This window comes from Melozone crissalis, unplaced genomic scaffold (genome assembly GCF_028551555.1).
Source record: "Melozone crissalis strain CALT ecotype California unplaced genomic scaffold, PUWL_Pcris_2 ptg000063l_1, whole genome shotgun sequence".
NCBI classification, from domain to species: Eukaryota; Metazoa; Chordata; class Aves; order Passeriformes; family Passerellidae; genus Melozone; species Melozone crissalis.
The window spans coordinates 7,086,630-7,108,101 of NW_026535841.1; the positions used below are offsets into that span (position 1 = coordinate 7,086,630).

A 21,472-nucleotide genomic window follows, 5' to 3' on the forward strand; every position below is an offset into this window, starting at 1 on the left:
GGGAGGGGGGGAATTATGCGGAGAGATGGCTGCGCAGGGAGGGGCGCGGGCAGGGAGGGCGGGGCACCGGGCGGAAGTGAAGCCGCGCCGGGCGCTGCCATCTTTGTGGTGTGATTGGTGCACCGTGCTCTCGCGGGAGCCGCTGATCTCGCGGACGGGGCGGGGCGAGCTGGCCGGCGCCGTTCCCGCACAACATGGCGGCCGCGGTGGCGGCGGCTGCGGCGGCTGCGGCCACGGCGGCCACGGCCACGGCGGCCACGGCGGCGGCGGCCGGGACGGCGGCTGCCACGGCCGGGACCGCCGCGGCTCCCTCCGCGGGGCCTGCGGGGCGCGGGTGCAGCGCGCCCACCGCGCGCGGCTTCTACTTCAACACGGTGCTGTCGCTGGCACGGTCGCTGGCGGTGCAGAACCCGGCGCCTCTGGAGAAGGTGAGGGGCGTTTGTGGGGAGCGGCCGTCACGCGTGGGGCGCTGCGTGTGTGCCGGCTGCGGGGCTGTCACGCGTGGGAGCCGCGTGTGGCGGGAGGGCCGTGCCGCGGGAGGAGTGGCCCCTGTGTGCACAGGAGTCCCGAGCAGCCTGCCCGGTGCCGTTCGTGGCCCCTTCTGGGCACTGTTCGTTCCGTGTGGGGTGTGCGGCCGCCCCCTTGGAGCTGTCACGCGTGGGCAGCGGGCTGGGGGCAGCGTGCGTGCCCGCGGGCCGGGAGATGCCCCGGGGGCTGTGCCCTGCCTGGGCGGGGCTGTCTGTGGGCTCTGGGGGGTTCTGTCAGCCCCGCTTCGTCCGTCCCTGCCTCCGGGGCAGCCGGGCCTCAGGGATGCTCGTGTGGGCCAGCTTGACCCAAAAATTCGGGTCAGCGGCGCACCCTCAGGGCAAGGAACTGGATCTTGCTGCGTGTCCCCCAAATCTGTAGAATATAGTCTTGTGGGAATAATTAGTCTCAACCTAATTAGGGCTGGCTTTCCTCCACGTTTGTGGTTAAATCCAGGCGACGCAATCAGTGCCGGGTGAAATGTGGGTGAGATGAAGCTCTGCTGAGGGGAGAGCCGCGGGGATCCATCCGTGTGAGGGCAGTGCCCTCCCCGAGGGGCTCCCCGCTCCCCAGGCAGGTGCTGGTGCTGCTGCCCGCTGCAGGGATGGACAGCCTGCTGTGCTGGGTCTGGCACCAAGTGACAGCATGTCCAAATTGCTGTCGTGACAGCACCAAGTGACAGCATGTCCGAATTGCTGTCGTGACAGCACCAAGTGACAGCCTGTCTGAATTGCTTCAGGCAGCAGTCGTGACTAAATAGCTGAAAAAAATCACCACTCTGTGCTGATGAAAACTATAGTGCTTGTTCTGGGCCAGCTGTTGCAGCCTTCTTATTTCTTGTTTTGGAAATGTTCCACTGGAGTGGCAGCCAATCATGAATAATTTTTCTGTGCCCTACTGTTCGTTCACAAATATCCGGGGATTTTATTTTTTTTCCAATTTGACAGAGTACAGCAGTTCAATGACAGTAACAGCTCATATCTAGCCAGAGTTGCTCACTCCTGTTATTGTAAATGTAACCTGATGTGGAACACATGCATCAGCAGTCATCTTCCAAAGTTCATATTTCCTCCACTGTATTTTAAAGTGAGCAAGAGGATTATCTGTGTTGTACTACAGATCTTGAAATTAGAATGTCTGGTGATTAAAGGACCAGAACCTTGAATTCCACTGAGCATCCAGTCAATTTTTCTAATCCCCTAGGGACGTTGTTTCTTGCTTTAGAAGTTTTGAGGTGGGATGTTCAGAGTTATCTAAATAGGAAGTGACTTGGCATTCAAAAATAGGTGAGTCAATCATGGTTATTTATTATGAAGGGCCTTTCTAGATAGTATTTATTAACATGAAGGAATATTACCATCAAGGAAATTTGTAAAAAGACAACATGCTTGTTGCAGTCCCGTTTGTTAACAATTCTGTTGAAGAGCAAAGTATTTGCAAGGTTTGATGTGTTCTTTTAATGTGTGTTTGTTAAGTATGGAGTAAAGTAATAGGTGAATAGTGTGAAAATAATTCTGAATACCTAATCTGCTAAGTTGAAAGGATTTGAGCTGGAGTCATACACAAGTTGGTAACAGTTAATTGTTCAGTGCTGTGTATGTAGGAGACATTGGTGCAGCTGTAATCAAAGCTCCATCCATTATTTTTTGTTTACAGAAATTAAGTAAATATAATAAAAGTGCCTGCTGCACATTTCCTGCACATCTGAAAGTGAAGTAGTGGAATGAAGGCTTTATCATACTTCAGCACTTTGATCAAGTGTTGAAGAAAACCTTTAAATTTACCCACGTTGTAGTAAAAATGTTTGACATCTATTTGAGATTTTTCTGCCTTTTTCTGGTTTCTGTCTTTCCTCACTCTTTCTTGGCCCTTGGATGTTCTCAGTGAGATTGATGACTGAAGGAGGGTAATGTTGCCAGATGTATTCCAGAAGGTGGAGAGACCACTGTGCACTTCAAACAAGCTTCAATTTGGTTTCCAGTCTTGTTCCACTGTTCTTTCCCTCTGCTGTTTTTCAGGTACAAAAGCTGCTCTGTATGTGTCCAGTGGATTTCCATGGGATTTTCCAGTTGGATGAACGTCGCAGGGATGCTGTTATTGCTTTAGGAATCTTCCTAGTTGAATCTGACCTTCAGGTATTTTTCCCACTTAGGCTACCTATTTACTTTCAAAGATCCTGGTTTAATTCAAGTTTAGTTTTTCAATGAATGAAAAGCTGGTATTTGCTCTTCATAAAAGTAGATGAGAAGATCAGACATAAGAGATGGATGCTGTCAGGAGAGCAAGGCAATACTGGTGGGTGTGATAGGCAGTAGCCATGGTACTGCCACAGCCAGACTGCTGCTGTGTTTTCTGGTCATCATGCCTTAAGCAGAGAAAGGAAAGAGTATCCAGCAGGATTTACTCAAACCAGGTGTAAACGACATGTTCTTCCCCACATGCTCCTGACTGACAGGGATGCACTCCTGAAGGCCAGGTTTGCAATAGGCCCTTTCATGCCAGGATAAACAAACAGACAGGGCACACAGGCTGCATTGTGCACAAACATCCCTTCTGTGTCTGCCAGCAGCGCCAGCACAAGCTGCTTCTCTTCCCTTTGACTGCTGGGCCTGGTATTGTTCTGTGTAGAGGAGGGGAGGCAGGGACAGAGTCCCAGGTCCAATGCTCTTAGACCTCACTTTAAATTTTTTTATATTGCTAAGGTTTGCATCAAGCCTGAATTGCCTCCTGTTTAGTACCCATGTGCTATGGTACAGCTTGCATGGATATTATTGACCTTGTTCTTTTTTATTTTTGCATTTGGTTGGGTTTTTTAATATAAGGCAGCTGTGCTGTGCTTTGATTTGCAGATGAGGGAGCTGAAGTGTTACATGGATGTGTTAGGTGGCTTGTGTAAGGCCCTGGGATGTGTCACATGTACTGAATTGGCACTGGCACTCTGAATTTCTAGCTTTAAATTTAATTTGGGAGCTTCCTGTCAGTTAATAAAGTGTTTGGGGTTAGGTACTGTTCTGGAACTTTCTTCTCCAGCTTTGACAGAGAATGAACTGTTGCCTGGAGTGAAAGGCTCGGATTTAAGACACTGAATTGGGTTACTTTCATTTGCTTGTTTTGAAATCAGTTTTGCAATAGTCAAGAAGCCTATGGAGTAATCATTAGAAGCAAGTTCTGTGTGTGCTAATGTACTTTTACCATATCTCTAAAGTATCTTGGGATTATATGGTTCAGCTGTTTTTCCCCTTTTAAAATAGAGTATTTTTTCTTTAGCACAAGGATCATGTGGTTCCTTACCTGCTGCGACTCCTGAAGGGCCTTCCCAAGGTGCAGTGGATAGAAGAGAGCAATGCACGGAAAGGCAGAGGTGATGTTTGGAGGTTTTGATCTTTGTCATGGAATGCCAGCCAGGAGATAGACATAGCAAAGGTTGTTCAGGACATGACTCAAGGGGAGGGGAGAAGTCCTGCTATGTTCTTACTTAGTTCCGGCTTGATGGCTTTTAATATTGATTCTCTTTAGAAGCCAAAGGAAGTTGAATAGATCCCTGTTTTCCTGCTTTGCTGCTTTTGATGAATTGCAGTTTCCAAATAGTTCTGTGTTCGATTTATTTTGTTACTAAACTGGAGAAGATTGTGTAGTAGCTAGAGTAGGAGAGTGGAACATGAGATTTGTTGCTCTGCTTTTAGCTTTGATGCTCAGTTGCTGTTTAAACCACTTCATTCTTTGCTCCCTTAATGTAAGAATACTTTCATACAGTATTACATAATTAAGGTTTATTTCTAATAAGTTGAAAGCCTGGGAAGGTTTTTAATTCTGATTTTTGTTTTAACATTTATGCTGAAATTATGGTGGTTAGAGTGCTAAATTTTGTATGTAATACTATTTTTGTCTACAGTCTGCCTCAGAACTTTATGACATGGGTGTCACTTGTGTCTTCTTCCTTTATTATAGTTTGCTCTTTCTGTGTTGGTTCTCTCTAACAAAGCTTAAGTGGCTGATTTTCTCTCCATTACTTTGCAGGTTTGCTTCCAGTGGCAGAAAACTTCAGCTTCTGCTTAGTGACCTTGTTATCTGACGTGGCTTACAGGGATGCATCTTTCCGAGAGCAGGTGGAGTTTGAGTTTCTGCTGTTGTGTTACCCAGATCTCCAACACTGCAATCCTGGCAAATGTCTGGAGAAGAGCACAGCTGCTCCCTGTCAGCAAGGGGTTGATTACTTTAGTGTGTGCACTGATGCTTTAATTTGCTTCTGTTAATAGTCAAGTACCTAGAGGATATTCATAGGTCTGCAGTTACTTTTGGGTGTCAGTTGCTGAGCCCAGAGTTTTAAAATTCCAGTTTTGATACTGAGGTTGGGAGTGCTGCAGTCTCATTGTGTAGTACTTGCAGCTCACTGCAGACTTTACAGGAGAAACTCTGTGGCCTGAGTGAGGGCAAGGTAATCTTTTAGTAACACAACATTAAGAAATCTTCACAGAGGTGCTTACGTTAATGTTTACAAGTTTCATTTGTTATAATGATCTGGTGTAAGATAATGATATCTCTTTACCCAAAGATATTTTTGTATGTCTGTTTTGATGACTTTAGGTCGTGGAAACAGTCCTACAAGTAATGCAGTTCCTGTTGGGAATGTGCCAGACACCACAAATGCACGATAAAGGTAATGATAAAATTGTTACTGTATTTGTAACTCCTGTCCTCTGAACTTCTCCTGTGTGTGTTTGCTGGTTATCAGGATCAATCCTGAAAAGTGAGTTTTGTCTTTCAGCTTCCCTTAGCACTTCTCTGTTCTGTTTGTTGCTGACTGGAAAATACAGAAGAAGGATTGTAGTCATTTGTGATGCTTTCATCGTTTTTCCTCTGCTTGTACAAATCAGTCGTTGTAAAACAGTTTAGTGAAGTGGTAGCAAAACCATAAAGAGGAAGTTCTACTGTTAATTGCTGTTATATGTGTTTTCCTTTCCCAGAATATTTATGCAAGTATGCAGTGCCCTGCCTGATAGGAATTTCTCGAGCCTTTGGTCGCTACAGCAATTCAGAGGAGGCTCTCCTTTCAAAGCTTTTTCCTAAAATTCCCCCACATTCCCTGAGAGTTCCAGAAGAGCTCGAAGGAATTCGCCGTCGATCCTTTAATGATTTCAGATCAATTCTTCCCAGTTCTCTGCTCACTGTTTGCCAGGAAGGAACGCTGAAGAAAAAGGCTGGCAGTGTGTCCAGCATCACCCAGGTTTGTATGACTTGCTCTGTGTTGGAGTCAGCACTGAGATGATTTCTTGGGCTCAGTGGAGTTAACACTTAAGCCTGGATGTCCACAGAGTCTCTTAACACATTGTTTGAGCAGATACAAATGTCTTTATTGTGGTTCTATGGCTAAGTTTCAAAACAGTTTTGTAGTTTCTAGAATTACAGAACAAGCAGTGACAGATGAAGTAGAAACTGTGCTGGTAAATCTTTACATGGAGCATTTGGCAAATGCCATTCCTTGTGTTATTATCATTAAAAGGCATCGTAATGTATATCTGTAAAATTGGGAAGCTGCACTTAATGGCTGAAGCTTTCAAAGAGGATGCAGGAGCTCTTCCTGGTTTCACCAGGAACTGTAGATGCTCATTGTCTTGGGGGAAGACTGGATTCAGATGGTGTTTTGAAACTACAGTTTGTTACTGGCATAGTTTCATACAGTAGAGGAGTCATCCCTGATCTCTTCCCTTTAGCCAAAAGCACTGAACTGGCATTTTTTAACTTCCCTTATTTGGCTGGAATTGAGCTGTTAGACTCAGCAATATGTAGTTCCTGTTAGTTTTGCTTGAAGCTGTGTTTCATTTTAAAATGTACAATCTATTCCCTGACAGGTTTTTAAATGTTTTATAAATATTTCCTAAAATACAGCTTTTATGCAATGTTTCAGGTTAGTCCTGAACGTGGGCTTCCCGCTCCCAGCTCTCCTGGAGGACCTGCTGGAATTCATTACTGTGAAGGTAGATTACCTTAAGGAACAGTCTGTGATTTGGGGGTTTTGTTGCTATTTATAGAAAATTTAAAACAAAAATCCTTTTGACCCCTTCCTCTGCCTTTTAGAATTCTTACAGGAATTCAGTGGTATGTGCTGGGTAGGACTTTTTAAAAAATTATGGTTTAAAAACAATAGGAAGTAATTATTACCAGCAGTAATTTCCAGGCTCAGTTGTTTTTCACTTGTTTCTTGATTCCCTTCTTGCTAGGCAGTGCCTAGTACTGAAGAGCTTAATTCAACTAGGCCAGAAAGATTTCAGGAGATTAGGCTGAGTAACTTTGAGGAACAAGAGTTAATATTGTGCTGCAGTAGACAACTACATTGTTGATCTAGGGTCTGGAATTTTGAGGCTTGTGGCACATTGTATAAATCCAAACCCACTTCTCCATTTGGAGTGAGTGTGATGTGGGCCATTGTGGAAGACCCAGTCATTTTCTGAAGCCAGAAATAGTAAAGAAGACACTGGAGTGTTCACTGATGTACATTGGTTACTGTACCATAAAAGGCCAAAACCTGAGAAAGTTTCATGAATTAACATGCAAACTCTTAACTCCTGAGCTGTGGTAGTGCTCCATCTGTGAGTTCTAAGTCAAATGAGGGCTTAAAAATAAACTCTCCTTCATGAACCATGTGGAGGACTAGCTCTGCATCTGAGCTGTTTTGTGTCGCTGGTTTTGTCTGACCCTTTCACATTTTTAACAATTTGGGCTTTCTCTGTTTCTGGGCCATTCTCCTCTCTCAAGCCCTGGTTTAAATTAATTTCTTCCATATTGCTTTTCTTTTTTCTTCACATTGCTATTTCTAGAGGCATCTCTTCCCCAGTCATACAGAGTAATTCTTAAATTGCCAAGTAGGAGCAGACCTGTTTATCTTCTGTCTACTGTGTTGAAGCAATGTATTCTTTAATGTTGTGGTCTGCATGGTTTGAATTAAAAAAAATAAACAAAACCCAAAGGTTGTGGGTTACTATTGTAGTAGAACAGAAATAATCTTAAATCTTTAGGTGGACAACTTTGTAAAATCTTTTGGATTATTTTAGTTGTCTCTGGTAGAGTTATGATTATTCCAGGATTATTAATCAGGATTTTATTCTCAGTACTAACATCTACCAAATATTTCAGCTGCAGTCAGTTCTTGTATTACTTCTGTTGATATAGTTTATGATAGTCTTGCCTTCTGAAGAAGATGAGTAGTGACCTTGGTTTTATTCTGGCCAAGGCTAACAGCTTAAAAAAAAAGAACTGAGGACCTCTTTTTTTGTTGTCAATAAATAGTCTTGCTTAAAAGCCTGTTAATCACAAGAGCATTGCTCTAGCACAGCCAGCTGAGCACTTCAGAAAGGCATGAGATGTAATTTCTCAAGAGGAAACAGAGCCAAGAGCAGTTTGCTGAGCAAGTTGTTTGCTTAATAGAGTACTTGAATCTGAAAAATAATTTGGTTCTCTTTGCTTTCAGATTGCTGTGGTGAACAGGTGCCTAATCTAAGGTGAACACTGTGCCATGTGTTCATTTCATCTCATACAGGGGAAAACCTTGCAAGATAGTTTTGATTTAACCTGTTCTTTGCATCTCTGTGCTTCTGATTTAAGGGGCATTTACAAATGTTTTCAGGTAGATACACATCAATAGTGTGGAAAGGTTTGTCAAAAGTATCTCTGACATGGACACAAGTTATTGTAATGAATTCTCTGTTGTGATAGTAAACATCTAATGACAATTGTTTCATAGTTTTCTGTCTTAATTTACCAGTAGATGAGCTGAAATGCACCTCTGGCAAGGTAAAGACTGTGTTAGAAAGAACTCTTGTAGTGGCTAAATGTTTCCATAAAGAAAGTTAATATCCTTTCTCTCCTCAAACTTGTATTTCCATTATTTTCTTTCTGATCAGGTTCATATCTTCCTGATGGGAGTGCACTGGATCCTGATTATTACTTCTCCAGAGTCAGCTCCAGCTTTTCAGTTTCTCCTCTCTTCAATGGTATTAACAATAAAGAGTTTAGCATCCCACTGGAAATGCTCCGACAGCTGTTGGACATGGTAGGTGGTGGCTCCTTATGAAGATTGCAGTGACACTGTGCTCTAGATATTTGCTAGAAATAGATGCAGTTTAAGCTTTTAGAATTGCAAGTAAAACAACAGCCTTTGTCTCTCAAGCTTTGTGTAATTTTATTTTTATGACATTTAATGTCATGCTTCAATAGCATTCTGGAAAACTCTCATAATAACCATGCAGAATTTGTAAACTTAAATAAGTTTATGTCAATTTATTCCTGCTTAGTCTTGCAGCAATCTGGTGTAACCTGCATACTGCTAGTGGCTGAAATAGAAGATTGGCTTTTGCTGTGAGACTTCCTGAAGGGTTTGCTGGGAATTCACACAAGTGACAGAAGCTGCAGGCCCTGTCTGCTTCTGGCATCAGCTATTCTGGAACAGCAGAGAGGCTCAAACATTCTTGTTGCAGCCTTAATTTCATCAGAGGCTTCATAGTGAAGTGACTTGTTTTCTGTGCATAAGCAAAATTTTATTAAATTATATTTTGCTCCTATCTAGAGTCACTAACAGGAAACATCCTGTTTTAATTTGGTTTTTTTCCCTCCCTAGGTAAAGCAGATAGTTGAGGATTCTCTTCTGAAGACCTTAGATGCAGTTCTAGCTGAAGTTGCAGAGGTATGGTTTTACCTTCTTCCTTTAATGACTTTAATACTTCATTTTTTGCCTTATTACTTGTAAAATTAATATTTTACCTATGTAAGGTATGCCTTCTCTTTGCAAAATGGTACTAATTTCCTTTCTGAACAGTTCTTTCAGTGGTTTAAATCTAGCCTTGGACTGTGTAAAAAGGGTGAAGAGTGGTGATATTTTTCACTAACATAGGAGGAAGTAGTTATTTTCCTACATTGGCTCTATCTCTATTTGTTATTCTAATAAATTACAGCACTGGCTGCCCAAAGCTGGTTTACTGTAGACAAAGGTCTTGCATATTGCAGTGACACTGTCTTTTTCACATCTATGAAAAGCATTTTTTCTTTTCAGTTTGTGGCTTGGAAATCACTGCTGCTCTGTTAGGTGCCATTTCTATGAGTTTGTCAGTGCTGCAGCTCATGGACTCTCAGAGGTGGCAGATTTGGTTCTTTAGGTCTGTGAGTCCTCATTTCAGAACAAGGATTGTTTCTTCTTCTCCCCTCCCCTGGGTGCAGTTCTGTCACAGCCTCCACACATTTTATGGAGTTTGCCTCATTTCCTCAGAGCATAAAGCTGTGGTGAGAGGGGTGTGTGCTGAAATGTGTGCAGAAATGACTCTGCTTTGCTCTCAGCCTCCCACCAAGCACTGCCCTGTTCAAAATGTAGGCCTGAGTGGAGACAACTTCAGCCTCTCTTTCTTTTTGCCATCTCAGTAAAGTGAGAGCTTTGAGTCCTCCCTTTTCTTTTTTGTTTTTAGCCCCATTGTTAGAGAAACAGACACACTCTTCAAATCAAACAGTGCCTGAATTTTGTTAAATGTATTGAATGGCTGTACTTTTATTAAAAGTAGAGGGGGGAAAAGCTGTGAGGTTATTTCTTGTACCTGTTTTATATACTTGTTTACTTTGTGGAGGTGGAGTGAGATTTACTTATTTGTATAATGGAAAGGCTTCCTTTTGAATCTGGAAAATTGCTTCTTTTGTCTTTCAGACGTGTTGTAGTTCAGAGCTCTATTACAAAACCTTCAGTGACCCTCTTTACCTTGCTCAGTTTAAAATGCTGAGAGACACACTATACTATATGAAAGGTATAGTATTTATTTATTTGTATTTATCCTTCATTATATTTAGGATCCCAAGCATCATCTGCTTTCTATTGAGTGTTTGAGCATTGGGTTTGCATTTCCTGGGAACTCTAGGGTAACAAATTTGTATTTTGAAATGTTTCCATTTTAAAAAGGTGCTATGAAAGTAGAAAAATATGTTTTGGCTGCCCACCTTTAAAGGATGAATAGGTGGCATTTGAATTGTCTGTTCACTGGTGGACTTTGTTATGATATTAATCTTTTAGACAGGACATAAACTTGATTAAATATTTATAATGTAGCAATGATTGTTATATATGCTGTTATTCTGATAACTCTGAATTCCATCCTTCCGGTACAATATTGTGTCCTTTTCTTTCTTTAGACCTTCCCACCTCATTTGTGAAGGAAATCCATGATTTTGTGCTGGAGCAATTCAACAGCAGCCAGTCAGAACTCCAGAAAATCCTGCACGATGTGGATCGACTGCACAACGAGCTGAGCCCGTTAAAACTGCGCTGCCAGGCCAACGCTGCCTGTGTGGATCTCATGGTGTGGGCTGTGAAAGATGAGCAAAGTAAAAAAATGCTCCTTGGTCTCTGCAGTGTCTGTTTGTTGTGTTCTAAGTTGTAGAAATACTTATGGAGTAGATGGTGCTCAGAGAAATATCAAATTTCAGTGAAATACAAGGGTAAAACTTCCATCGCAAGGTTGTCAGATTAGTTGGCTGCGTAGTTAGACATCTCTTTATAGAAATGAAGCAGAAACTTCTATTACTTTTCTCCAGGGGATGCTATAAATGCTTGATTGCATGCAGCTATTTGTTTTCTAGTTTCTGTTTTATTTATTCCTCTTATCCAGTCATGAGTATTTCTCACTGGTTCTTTCAAAGAAAATGTTTTTTCTTCATTACTAGCAGGACTGGGAGACTCTTTCTTACTTTTCCTCTATTGTCTTTCTTGTCTAAATCTTATATCTGCTGAATATGTGGAGGATTTTTTCTCTTTGGACATTGCAATATTTGATTTCTGTTCAGTATGAAGTATGCTCAAAATCACCTTTAAATACTGTCATTCTTTCAGTGTTTGACAGAACTGTTTGGTGCAGGTGCTAAGTTTCTAAAACTGTTTTTGCAGAAGCAGCACTAAATCTTATAGTACAAGATTGAAGCTTATAAATCATCTCCATTATTTTAGAAATTCCAGTAAGGCTTGGGTTGTGTGTGGCCTAATAACAAATAAAAAATAATTTTTTCTGTTGGATTTTTTAATTTAAGGTGCAGAAAACTTGTGCATCAAGTTATCAGAGAAGCTGCAGTCAAAAACCTCAAGCAAAGTCATAATTGCTCACTTGCCATTGCTGATTTGCTGTTTGCAGGTCTGTCTTTACAGTATTTGTCATTAATTACTGCAGTTACTCACTGTGTCAGTGAATGAGAATTGGGGGATTTTTACAGGTTGCTCGAACACTTGATCTGCTCTTTTTATTACTTTCCATCACTGTGTTCTATATTTGGTTTTCAGAGATCTGGTGTGAGAACTAGGAACTGCTTTTAGAATTTTCTTAGCTCAGCTACTTCTTGAAGAAGAATATTCATGAGGGGTTTTTAACCAGGATTTAATTTTTGAACTATCTAGCGTCTTAGTCCATTACATAAATAATTAAAATACTGGGACTGGCAGAATACTGAGGTTTTAGATTAAGCCTTGGTTATTCTCATTTTTGTCTTCTTTTTGGGCACTTATCCAGTCTTACAAATGTGGTGTTTCTCACCACATAAGTTGTAAGTTATCAGGTTCCTCTAAATGTTGGCACTTGTACAGTACCTTTATTTTTGGAGAATGCAGTTCATTTCATGGAACTCATGTGAAAATGCCCAGGAAGAGAGCAGCAAGGCTTGAGTGGTATATGACACACTCTGGAATAACCCAAAACAGTTAGAGGCTTAAAGTATCTGAATCTTCTGCTAAAAAATGAACCTCTCAAAACTGCGTAAGATTTGTTTTGTTTTCTGTTTGTTTGTATTGAGCTGAAGTTGCAAGCTTGCAGCTGAAATAAGAATAATGCTGTTTTATTCTAAAGCTATGGTTTTTTGGTTTTTTTTCCTTTTTAGGGTCTGGGTCGTTTGTGTGAGAGGTTCCCTGTTGTGGTTCATTCTGTCAATCCATCACTGAGAGACTTTCTTGTGATACCTTCCCCAGTGCTTGTGAAACTTTACAAATATCACAGCCAGTATCATTCAGGTAAAGGGAAAAAACCTATGTTCCAGAATCATTGTTTTCCAACTTTTGTGGCTTTTTCATAATTTTTGGTATTTTGTGGTGATGCAGCTGGAGGTGGAAATGGAGATGGAATTGTGTAATTTTTTTTGGAGATGGGGAGGAGGGAAACCAATGACATTCTGGTAGAAGTGTATCTAAGGGTGAGCAGCAGGACTGCTGTGTCTCTTCTGCTGACACTGAGCACTTGTGTCTTGAGTGCATAATTATCCTCATAATGAGGGAAAAGAATCACATACCCAGTTGGAACCTCCCTTGTTTGGAGTTGAGGCTGTTGTGTCCAGTTCTCCTACAAAGGCTGCTTGTCTGCCCTGTAGCCTACTTTGCAACTTGGGAGGCAGCCACTGGCTCTGTCCAAAGCTGCTTCTTCTGCAGAGTGAACGAGGTCACGTTCCTCACACTCCCCATACCCATCCTCTGCTCCAGCCACGTGACTGTCTTGGCATTTGGCAGGTTTTTGTTGTTGTTTTTACATTTTAATATTGAGTGATGATTTCCTGAAGAAAAATGTTCAATTCAAATCACTTGCTTGATGCAAAAGCAGTATTGTAATGCTAGAGCAAAACAGTAAATTAGTAAGTGGCTAAATTTAGGAATAATAATTTAGGAACAGTCAAATGCAATAATGGCTTGTCTAGCTCATCAAGTGGTGTTGATTTCTGTACTCCTGTGTTCTCAGTAGGTGGGAATGACATTAAGATCAGTGTCACCAACGAGCATTCAGAGTCCACTCTAAATGTAATGTCTTGCAAGAAGGGTCAGCCATCCATGTATGAGCAGCTGCGTGACATTGCCATAGACAACATCTGCAGGTAAGAGGGGGCTGGTGCCATGCTGGACATGTGGTATTTCCCTGGCACCATGCTGGACATGTGCTGCTTCCCTGGCACCATGCTGGACATGTGCTGCTTCCCTGGCAGAAAGGCACAGTGCCCATTTAGAAGGTTCTGCTTTGTGCTGCCATGAAGTCTTTGTGCCTTCTTTGGTCAGGACTTTGTTTTCCTTCAGGCATCTCTTGGTTCTGTTTATGTCCTAACTGTAAAATTATTATTCAGTCTTACTGTTTTGCTTCCCATGTCTGCTAGTCACCATTTTCAGTAGGTAGGTGTTTTTGTAGATATTTAATAGGTTTGTTTTTTGTTTTTAGCTTGGGTTGTCGCATTAACTGAGCCTCATGTAACAGAAGGATTGTCACACACTCGTGTGGGCAGTGATTATTCTTCCCTTTTAGAGAGCTGCAGAGAGCTGGAGGGAAGACATAGTTGGTGACTAGAGACAAGGAATTAAAGTTTCAAACCAGTGGATTCTGAATTTTCCTTATTGTATATTTCCATCATTATTGTTTTTGGAGAAAGCAGAAGTAGAAACTCAGCTCATTTTTCGAAATGTATCTACAGTGTTCCTTGGCAATCAATTCTTATTCTTCAGTATAAACCTGCTTCCCTAATATATAGATAGCATGAGTTCACAGTAGTTAAAAGTGATAGGATTTATTGATGCATTGTGTTTTTTCTGTCCATTGTTACTGCAGGTGCTTGAAAGCTGGCCTGACCATAGATTCAGTGATTGTTGAGGCCTTTCTTGCCAGTCTATCCAACCGTCTGTACATCTCTCAGGAGAATGATAAGTAAGTGGTCAGTCAATCATAAAACCAATTTTTCCTTCATTCAGTGAATCTGAGACTTATTCTAAGATACAAGTACTGGCAGCATTATTTTAGAACTAAATGTCTCTGAGATGAATGGGCTTGTGCATGGGGTCAAGATCTTCCCATGCCAAGTCTTTGCAGAGCTGAGCCCATTTTCATACTGAGATGTATGGATTCAGTTTTAGCTGATTGGATCAGCAAATCTTTGGTGAAGATTAGCCAATTTTGAGTTCTCAGCTGAGTGATGCTTTCTCTTCCAGCTTCAGCTGTCTTTTTCTGGCTAGACACATCTTGTCACTTGTGGGATTTTGCTCTGCTTTTAAGAGCCTCACTAACCAAGAAGTCTCATGGGGGAGATTCTGTAGTAGCTGGTCTGACTGTCTTAGTATTTTTCCCATCAATTTTGCCTTTTTTAATGTTGTTTTTAGAACAGTTTGTTCATGGGTTAGTGTGGACTTCCTCAATAATGAGTTTGGGAGAGGTTATCTTTTATTTTGAAAATCAGCTTGTGCAAGTATATCCTCTAATGCTGGGGATGTATGGAGTGGCAGTATAAAAGCTGCTGGTGATGTTTAAATTTAGTATAGGAACTGTTACTTACCTGAAATGTAACTGAGGTCTTGATAACTTGTTGAACAGTTCCATTTATCAAATTGGGATTTTTGTTTGTTTTCCTTAACAGGGAAGCTCATTTGATTCCTGACCACACAATTCGTGCTCTAGGGCACATTGCAGTGGCACTGAGGGACACCCCCAAAATGATGGAACCCATCCTGCAGATCTTACAGCAGAAGTTTTGCCAGCCACCTTCTCATCTTGATGTACTCATCATTGATCAACTTGGCTGTTTGGTCATCACTGGAAATGTAAGGAAAGAAAGGGCCAAGAGAATGCCAGTTCATGATTCCTTCCTTTAGTTAAATGGAAATATATTTTAGAAAGTGCATGTGCAGAAGGCTTTTAAGGCTTCTCTTTTCTGCACTACAGGTAGACAGACACTTGTACAGACTTTGTGATATTAGACAACAAAAGCTGTGATAATGTATAAAGTGCTGTTCCTGTAAAGAAGATGAATCCCCACAGAAAATAAGAGTCTTTTTTAAAAAAAAGACTATAAAGCCTACCAAGCTCAATGTTTTCAAAAGTTACTAAGTTTTTAAATATGGCCTATCACAAATAAGTGGAGGGTATTTTCTTTTTGTATCGGTAATTAACTTTCAAATCTTGTAGGTTCATACATTTAAAAGAATGGAAGATTGTCTTCTTTAGTCATATAAAGATTAACTGACTTTTCCCAAATGTTATTTGCGCATCTGAGCAAGAAATTACTTGCCAGAACTCAGAAGCCTGAAAAAATGGTTTCCATCAGGAAGGCAGAATTAAAAAACATCATAAATTTGGTAAAATTTGATCCATTAAATGCATTCACAAAAGCACTTATGCTGTTTGCTTCATGCAAGCTGAAACCATTGCTCAGGCTGTGGCTGCACATCTATTTGAAGAGCTTGGTAATACTTGGAGTGTTTTACAGGGCTGATCTTTAGAGAGATTGTATTCAGTAAGCTTTACTTAGGGATTTGGTTTTTTTTTTGTTTTGTTTTGCAGCAATACATTTATGGTGAGGTGTGGAATCTATTTCAGCAAATCAGTGTTAAAGCAAGCTCAGTTGTTTACTCTGCCACAAAAGACTATAAGGACCATGGATACAGGTAACACTTAGCTGTGTCCCTTAAATGTGTGAAAACTATATCAAATGCCCTTTGGCTGCTTTGGGATTTTTCACTTTTTCCCATTATCAAGTTTTATTACAAGGTTGGAATTATACTGTTCTTTGATGTTAAAAAGAAATATGTTAATTTAGAAATAATAGCCCTTCAAAATGCAGAGATTCCTGAAAATGCTTTTCACTACAGGTAGCATTGGTAATCTTTACCTCTGTAAGGAGTCAGTGTTTGTGAAAGATAATTGGCATTGATGACTTATGTTATCTGTAATTACAGTGATTAATTACTAAATTACAGTAATTAATTACTACATCTCTTAGCCCAGAAAAACTGAGAGTGTTGTTTGTTTTGTTTTTAATGTGATCCTGGTACTTGTTAGGGATTAAATGCAAACCATTAATAATTTAATTCTTTGTATGTAAGTTATGCATTGTTGTCTCCCCTAGAAGTAAAGATTATCACTGACTCTGGTGGTAGTTGGGGTGGGCTGGATACCTTTCAATGCAGAATGGGAGCAGCTGAGAGGACTGTTCCTGTCAGTGTGTTTTAACAATGCAGTCTCAGCTTCAGCAACTGATCTGAGTTGTGATTCTTCTGCTCAAGAGCTTTCCCAAAACAGAAACACTGCCCTTGGCTGCTTTTTGTCTGCTATAGGAAAGTACTTAAAGTCCTTTTCTTGTGGCCATGACAGCATCATAAATGGAACATCCTCCAAAGGCACAACTTAAAAATAGTTTTTCACTTAAATACCAATTGCATTTCAATTGTTAGTAAAGTGATGCGCTGCTCATAAAAAAAGTAAGGAAAAAAACTGGGTGGGAATATGTCAGTAGCCTTATTACAACAGTTACTGTCAGTATTATGAAGAAAACACTGCCAATATAAAACCTGAGGGATTGCTTGTTCATAACTGTTCTTTCTCCTCAGGCACTGCTCCTTAGCAGTCATTAACGCCCTGGCTAACATCGCTGCCAACATCCAGGTGGAGCACCTTGTGGATGAGCTGCTGATGAACTTGCTGGAGCTCTTTGTTCAGCTGGGGCTCGAAGGAAAGAGAGCTAGTGAGAGAGCAAGTGAAAAAGGACCGGCACTGAAGGTCAGAAATGCACTGGTTTTTAATTGTGTGCAGCTGTGCTTTATGTGGGTGGCACTGCTGAACACACCCTTGCTGTGCTAAACCTGAGAGTGCATTCTGATGGTGGAGTGTGAGTGCAGGTCTGGGGTGCCTGACTGACTGTGGAGTGTCCCAGATGAAACAGGGAATAGCTGCAGTTCAGCTGAGCCTGCCCACAGTGTCAGAGCTGCAAAGGGAAACATGGGATGCTCTGGAATCAGTGAGAGAGACAGACTGCTGCAGTGACTGAAAGCTGTGCAACTCTGCACATGGAGAAATGACAGAATGCAGATGGATTGAGCTAGGAGGCAGTGTTTCTTTAGTGTGAAGATCCTGAGAGCAGTTCTCACTAGAACATTCCACTCAATGCAGAGTACAAGTTATGAAAGGTTTTCTGAAGACTTGATTTTCAAGAAGAGATAAAGAGGGTAAAACACTGCATGTGCTGTGGTCCCCAAACAAAAGCAAGTTTTTCTTCATTACTTTGCCTATGTCTCTTCTTCTCAACACACTAAAATTTGCTTCATAACCATTAAAATGTTCAGTGACTTTTTTGTTCTATTTTCAACCATTCAAAAGTGATTTCTGTGAGGAGAAGAAAAAATATCTTATTTTTCTTTTGCTATTGCTGATAGTTGACATGGATGTTCTCTGAGTATGCCCAAGAATGGAAATCAGTCCATCTTTTTCACCCTCAGCACCATGTATTATCATAAAGAGGCTGATATGCTGATATTTCATTTTTTAAACAAAAAGGGCTACTGGAAAAATGAATTTTCTACAGAAACTGTGTAGTTCTGCTGGGTTCTGGCTATTGCAGTTAGTTTGTGTCTCTGCTGTGACTCTGAGGCAGTGAGTCAGGTGCAGTGGATTGTCCTGAAGTTAACAAAAAACCATAGTGACTTTTCCCAGTTGTCCCTATCCCTTAGAGTATCTTCTGTGCTATTATTTTCTTCCCTTGAAAAATATTTTAAGACCAATCTTTTGTTTGCATTATCTTGACTCTCCAGGAAAGATAACTGAAATTTGTTTTAGTTGGGTTGTACCATTAATGTTTCATCTGAAGACTATTTGGCTTTGTTTCTCTATTGCTCTCTTCTTTCCTTCTTTGTTTTTGCTTTTTTAAATTGTTTCCTTTTGGTTTATTCCACTTCATGCAAAGCTGTGCCCTGTTAGCACATCTTCCCTGCCTCATGCCTGTGGGGCCAGCACTCCCTCTTGTAAGGAGGGAACTGGAGCATTCCTTCTTTCCCAGATCTAATGTGGAGGGACATGGGAGTGGGAAATACTTCAGAGAGATGTCTCAGTGTGGTGTCTGTGCCACCACTGTTTGCCTGATCAGAAAAGGTGAAAAATGATGTGCTGTGCTCAGTGAATGTTTTCAGTTCTTTAATACTCTACTTGCCAAGAGCAAACACACTTGTATAGCTGCAGTTTAAAAAGTCCTAAAAAGCCAAAGGAAATAGGTGTTTTCCTTATGCTTCTTATATTTCAATGGAAAAGGTTGCTCTTCCTGCTTAAATAAATTCTTGGAAATTCTGTCTTTTTACAGGCTTGTTATTTTTGGCTTCATTTTGATAGTAAAATGAAACTTCTGGTAAACATTTGATACTTGTTTGTGGCCACCCATTTAATGAGATCATTTTCCTAGCAGTTATTGAATATCTGTAGACTGTGTGTTAACAGGGGAAAAAATCCCTTCAGTATCCATGAGGAAAACCTGAAAAGCTTTGTTAGAAGATTCCAGGATGTGTTCAGTCCTGTGGAGAGACATCTCCTGACCACCCTCGTGCACATCTCTTTGCAAGATACAGAGTTGTAATTGCAATGTTTGATGCTTGAAATAAGTCTTTCAGCAAATTCTTTAGAAATGCTTTTGTAGATGTTTTGAGCATTTCCTTTTTCTTCTCAGGCCTCCAGTAGTGCAGGGAACCTGGGTGTGCTCATTCCTGTCATTGCTGTGGTGAGTATCCAATGGATCAGTTGCTGCAAACAATAATTTTTCTCTCATTTATCAAATACTGCTGCTATTTCAAGCAAATGCTTTGATTGACTGTAGTGCAGAGGTTACCATCCAGGAGAAATGTAGTACTACTGTAAAGTAATACACCTAGCTCTAAGGGAGGGGAGCATTCATTTAATAATCACAAATCTCTTGAAAATAGACAATCTTTTGTGATTCAGAGTTAGATTGTTTCAAGCCATGAATTCAGGAGATTCTTGAGCTGAATAATACTGCAGGTAATATTACTTTGATTATTTGACCTGCAGTGTAATAAACAGCACATATCTGTGGCCTGAGGAGGAGTGAAAAACAAAAGTTAATACAAACCAAGTAAAAAATAAATAGTAATTTGGCACAAAGTGAATTCTGCTTCTTAAAAGGAAAAAAAAATCATTGATAAAGAAGGATGTAAGTGTCCCATGTCTTCTGAAATGAGAATTGATTGTCAGGCTGAAAGCATTTTAGGAAATGTGCAAGGACACTGATGTCCGTGCCAGACTCATTTATTCCGAAGCATATCTGTGTTCACTCTTGGATGTCATTTTTTTCTGGGGAAAAAACCATTTTTTTAACAAAGTACAAGTGCTAATTCAGGAAAAAATTGTAGATCTAGATCTCCAATGGAAAATTTGATATGTCCAAGGCTCGTTACCAGGTCAGTAGGTTTATTTGCCTAACTGCTGTAGCTTTTACAAAAAACAGTCACATCTGAAAGATCCATAGACAAACTTCCTGGAGGACAAAAGGCATCATGCTGCTTGTTTCCCTCCTGAAGCTGAATTATTCTCTGGAACTTTTCCTGCACAGCTGCTGGGACAAAAGGGAAAAACATATCCCATGCTTGCAGTAGGGATGTCTGCTTGTAGTTTGTTCATACTGCACATCCATTAACAGACAGGAAAAAAGCGTTCATTTTATACTCTGCCCCTCAAACCCCTTCAGTGAAGTTTGTCAGAGATGAGTCTAAAATTAGCACTAGTTAAAGATCAGAGCACTGTTCCTTTCTTTCCCATTCCTCTCCACTGGTTTGTATATCAGCCCTCCCCAAATTCAGCAGTGATCACAAGGACCACTTCCTAATTTCAAAGAAACGTGTTTATAAATGTCTTGGGTCACTCTTATTCAATAGTTGCTCAAGTTTTGCATGAGCCAGCTGGTCCTGCATTGAGATGTTCTCATGGGTGGCATTTTTCAGCTGTCAGATTTGAGTGCAAGCAGGACCATTCCTTGCATGTTGAGAGAAGATTAGTGCTTATTAGAGACTTCATGTATAAGTTATGGAAGTACTTTTCTGTTGCAATTTTTTTATTGATGGTATATTTGTTCTGAATAGCTGGGGGGTAGCTGCATTTTTCTTTACCAATGTGACCTTTAAATGCAGTCAGAGAGTGCCAGAATCTGAAGCAAGAGTTAATGGTTACATTATGGTTGTTGAAGCAAATATTTGACTTTCTTGCACAATGTATGAAGATCATGAGTTTTGAGCAGTAGCTGATTTGCTTTTCTGCTTGACCTCTTTGCCTTGAATAATTGTCTTTACTTAAGTCCCCCAAAACCCATATTGCAGATGCTCCAGCTCATTCAATCATTGAGAGACTAATTAAACCTAGGGCATGAATATTTAAGCTTTTGCATATGCTTTTCTTTTTTGTATATGCTTTCCTTTTTGAATACAGATAAAACAATAAAATGTGTATATGAATGTTAATTTCTGTTTTGCACTTCCAGTGCTGAAAATTGTCTATCACCTGATGGACTTAAAAGACAGGAATAGGGGAAAACATCTGAGTTTCCTGTTCAATGTCAGCTCTTCATCATTCATCATCAGCTCATACCAGTATTTCACTGGCTGGCAGCTTGAAAAGCTTTGTGTATGGAGCATATAACTGGAGTAGATGCAAAATTACAAACAGCAGTATATAGTATCAAAATTAAATCAACAAGTTAAACTTAATATTGGAAAAACACCTTTTTAAGAAAATTCATAATTCTTAAAATAATGGTTTGTTTAAAGGTTACTTGTGTGTTTTTGCTAACATAAGACAAACTTATAGTGTAAATAGATTGATACAGTATTTGATACTGCAGAAAGTCATAAAAATACTCTCACTGGATTATGAGGCACATTTTTTTAAAAGGTATGATGTAAAGTAAGGTATCCAGAAATGAGTATATTCATTATCTTTAATAATTTGAATGTATGGTGCAGCTCTGTTCCTTGTACTAGGGAGGCAGTGACATTCTACAGAGTGTGGGTAAATCTTCTCATTTTCAAATGTGGCACATTTGAGCAGAATTTGTGTTGTTACCAGAACGATTCAGAAAGTTTGCAGTGACTTGAAAGGTTTCATCCATTGAATCAAGCGTGGAGAGTACACTGGAATATTAATAGAGTGATTGC

At 40.5% G+C, this 21,472-nt stretch overlaps 1 protein-coding gene across 1 annotated transcript in view; it reads left to right on the forward strand.

The window, feature by feature from the left end:
* The first annotated feature begins 324 nt into the window (after positions 1-324).
* PI4KA (phosphatidylinositol 4-kinase alpha) overlaps positions 325-21,472 on the forward strand; it is a 54,105-nt gene continuing 32,957 nt past the window's right edge. The window contains exons 1-19 of the mRNA XM_054288503.1: positions 325-428; positions 2,544-2,660; positions 3,793-3,886; positions 4,543-4,631; positions 5,110-5,182; positions 5,490-5,749; positions 6,431-6,500; positions 8,424-8,572; positions 9,137-9,202; positions 10,208-10,304; positions 10,687-10,878; positions 11,578-11,678; positions 12,415-12,544; positions 13,263-13,392; positions 14,112-14,207; positions 14,911-15,094; positions 15,834-15,937; positions 16,880-17,048; positions 18,979-19,029. Coding sequence (XP_054144478.1) covers positions 2,562-2,660; positions 3,793-3,886; positions 4,543-4,631; positions 5,110-5,182; positions 5,490-5,749; positions 6,431-6,500; positions 8,424-8,572; positions 9,137-9,202; positions 10,208-10,304; positions 10,687-10,878; positions 11,578-11,678; positions 12,415-12,544; positions 13,263-13,392; positions 14,112-14,207; positions 14,911-15,094; positions 15,834-15,937; positions 16,880-17,048; positions 18,979-19,029 — 2,154 coding nt within the window. The 5' untranslated portion in view covers positions 325-428; positions 2,544-2,561. The remainder of the gene's footprint in view (positions 429-2,543; positions 2,661-3,792; positions 3,887-4,542; positions 4,632-5,109; positions 5,183-5,489; positions 5,750-6,430; positions 6,501-8,423; positions 8,573-9,136; positions 9,203-10,207; positions 10,305-10,686; positions 10,879-11,577; positions 11,679-12,414; positions 12,545-13,262; positions 13,393-14,111; positions 14,208-14,910; positions 15,095-15,833; positions 15,938-16,879; positions 17,049-18,978; positions 19,030-21,472) is intronic.